The 3510-nt window shown below is 39.3% G+C and overlaps 1 protein-coding gene across 1 annotated transcript; it reads left to right on the plus strand.

Moving 5' to 3' along the window:
- The first annotated feature begins 1132 nt into the window (after window positions 1–1132).
- LOC131522455 (uncharacterized) lies at window positions 1133–3217 on the plus strand. The gene has a single exon (XM_058747963.1). It carries the CDS (start codon window positions 1133–1135, stop codon window positions 3215–3217), a length of 2085 nt encoding a protein of 694 aa, XP_058603946.1.
- Window positions 3218–3510: the final 293 nt, after the last annotated feature.

The raw sequence follows: 3510 nt of genomic DNA on the forward strand, positions 1-3510 counted from the left end.
ATCAAGGATCGGCAGCAAAGACATTGATTAATAAAATGGGATTAGATACATTTATGTGAACATATTTAATTAGTGCAGGTTTGCGTCATATTCTGAGTTTGCATTTCACTGTTTTAATTCATTTTGATGAATACTAAATCTGTTTTCTTTGCGAGTGAGATTAATTAATACACATTCACATTTAGTCTAGAACTACAGTAACATCATGTTCACACAGCGCACACAACACCTCTGTACTTCCGATTTCTCCCAACATGGGGACAGGAGACTTGTCAGTCAATAAATGGGAAAACAAAGTAACTGGCGTTACTTTTTTGAAAAAGTAAGTCAGATATTTTCTTGTAAATTAATAAGTTATGCGTTACTTTACTAGTTACTTGAAAAAAGTAATCTGATTACATAACTCACATTACTTGTAATGTATTACTCCCAACACTGTCTGTAACGTTGTCCGGTTGGAAGTTTCACTTCAAAATGGCGGTCGCGCTACCGAAGCGCCACCTAGTGACTGTTACCCAAAAAGCACCAGAGTTTGGCCTCTTGGTCTTCTATACTCTTCACTGTAAAAAATTTCCCTGTAAAAAAAACGGTAATCTACTGGCAGCTGTGGTTGCCAGCATCATACTGTTAAATCACAGTACTATACTGTAGATGACAAAACAGCATTTTACTGTTAATTAAAAAAAAAAAGTAGCACACTGTATTTTTACATTATGATGCTGGCAACCACAGCTGCCAGTAGATTACGTTTTTTTTACAGGGAAATGTTTTAAAGTGTAGACAGGTTTTTTATACATTAACAATTCAACATGGCCCCAACACTCACTGTGTAATTTGCATTCTGGTTAAAGGTGTACTTCTCCCTGTGTTACACTGTTTTCATTACCATTTGCCATAAGACATAGAATTGTAGTTAATTTTTACCATTCTAGAAATGACAAGGTGAATTTCCTGTATATATTCACTTACTTTCTACTGGTGGCATATTCTGCATGCGCTACCATATATTTACACTGAGAAAGACTAGACCAACATAGTAAATATCAGTACAAATATCAGATACTCACCCAGCAGAACTATTAATTTCAAACAAGCTATTTTCCCCTTTGTTTTGAGCAGAAACAGGAAAGCCATGGATTCCAAAATTTCAAAGTCATCTCAGAGCCTTACCACTGCTGAGGACATGAGAAACCAAACCAAACTTATGATGCAGCCCCATGCCAACTGGGAAGAGTATCTGACTCCAGCACCTCTATCTATAGCCATCCTGGGAGAGCTGGTATTCATCTCGTCCTCAACAGATTTCTCCATCAATAAGAATTCCCCTAAAGATGGCTATGAATTCATCAAATACCCTGATTCCTTTTGCACTTGCCTCATGCAAGTGTGTAACTCTAGTTGGTGGGCATTTAATGAGGCCCATACAAGCATGGATCAGATTCGCCTCCATACTGCCCAAGTTCCAGATTACATGAAAACTGCTGTGAAGATTCTGTTCCAAGGCGATGATGAAGTCGTCAAAGCTCATCTTCCTGGTCAGCTGGACAATATCAGAGTCATTGCAGATGAATGTCTGAAGTTGTCTGATGCAACTAAAAACCGTTTCACTGATGTTATTACTATCATCCATGAGCTGCTACAAGCATGTAAGAATGCAGGGCACTTCTATGGGGAAGAGTTGGAAGCAATCAAGAAGAAGCTGGAAGAGAGCAAACTGAGGGAGGAGTCAGCTCAAGAGACCAAGAAAAGGACTGAGAAGGCAGTGAGTGCCATAGAGAAGGAACTGGATCAGGCTCATGAGAGCTACAAGAAAGCTCTGGATTCTCTCCCTGGTGGATGGAACATGATTGGCATGGATGTAGTTAGTGGGATAACAGAGAGCATCACAGGCCTGATTAATGGACTGACATCTGTTATTACTCACCCAGTGAGAAACATGTGTTCTGCAACAACAAAGATAGCTGGTACTTGGAGCCACATTAGAGATCAGGAAAGTGTAAGAGATGTGGTTGCTGAAATAAATGCATATAGTAAGTCTGCTGAAATTTTAAAATGTGTCCAGAATATCCAGCAGCAGATGAATGTGTACAGTGAGGATGATGTCGACATTGACTGGAAAAATCTGTATGATCAGAAGAACAAACATACAAAAAGTGATTTCATAAACAGACAGTTCAAAAGAATCACTGATGATTTAAAGAGAATCCCTGACTGCCCGGCAAAGCAGCAAGCTAAGAGTTTGTGCAAAAAGGGCATGGAAATATGCGACCAGCTGGCAAAATATGCCCCAGATAGCAAATGTGACACAGAAAAAAGCACTAAAATAATACAAGAGGTCTTGGAGCTGAGCAAGTTAGTGCATGTTTTTGATTGCAAAAGCAAAGACACCACAAATTCTCCAGCCATTTCTCCAACACCTCCAATGATGTATAAAGAAGGAAACAAGTCAGAGAACATGAGTGCTTCTCAGAAGGCCACAGAGAATGCAAGATTCTCCATAGAGCAGAACCAAGCCCAGCTGAACAAGACAAGAGAGACTTATGAAAAGTGTGTAGAAAACCTAGAGAACAACCAGAAGGAACTAACTGAAATCCTGGTCACTATGAGAAATTGTCAACTGAAAGAGATCGACTTCAATACTACTGTAGAGATGCTGGTCAAAGGAATGGATGCCATGGGGAGAGTGCAGGAGCAATGGAAGAAGATGGTTCACTTCTTTCAGATGGTTTCCACCATTGTGAAAACCAACCTGAGCAAAACTCTCACAAACTTTGTCTCAAGCTCAAATGAAACAAAAGCCCTCTCCTACAATGCAAAGCTCTTCTCAAAAGATCTGCTCTACACTCAAGTGTCCCAAGCCTGTAACATCGCTAGTCTGGTCCATATGATCTCTGGGACATACACAGATGTTTCCAGCAAGTACCTGATGGACCATGTCAGTTCACTGGGCAAACTGATGGCCATGGATAAAAGTAAGCCAGAATTTGAGCACGAGCGACAACAGCTCCAGAACAGCTGTGTTGAGGCACAGAAAGGCATCTTAATGCTTGTCTTGAAGAATAAAGAGGAGTTTGACAGGAAGAGCACAGCAAGACTTGAAAAGATTGATCGAGAGTTGCTTGCCATTCTACCTGCTGCTCCTCCAAAGCAAATCAAGAGAATTCAAGAGGCTGTTCAATATGGATTCAGTGAAGAAGAAGAAGCATCATACATCTAAGAAAATCTACCAATTATTTTACAAGCCTGCTAAGATTTAAGCTTTTCTGTCCAGTAGCATGTAATAGTCATAACAGCTCAGTTTAGATTATAATATTGTTAACATCCAAATGTAGTCTTAGTCTGTATAAAGTGTATTATCATTTTAAACAACAAACAAAGCAAATTAATTGAAACAAATTTCATCTGAACAAGAAACATTCTCTTATATGGATAAAGGCAGTGTTTGCAGGAGTGTGATCATTAACAGAAGACAACTGATACTGAGATTTTTAACATTCTATTAGTCCAAGT

The sequence above is a fragment of the Onychostoma macrolepis genome, chromosome 16 (genome assembly GCF_012432095.1).
Source record: "Onychostoma macrolepis isolate SWU-2019 chromosome 16, ASM1243209v1, whole genome shotgun sequence".
In the NCBI taxonomy this organism is placed as follows: Eukaryota; Metazoa; Chordata; class Actinopteri; order Cypriniformes; family Cyprinidae; genus Onychostoma; species Onychostoma macrolepis.

Coding starts and splice junctions, on each gene's coding strand:
- LOC131522455 (XM_058747963.1), top strand. CDS start 1,133: ATGGATTCCAAAATTTCAAAGTCATCTCAGAGCCTTACCACTGCTGAG.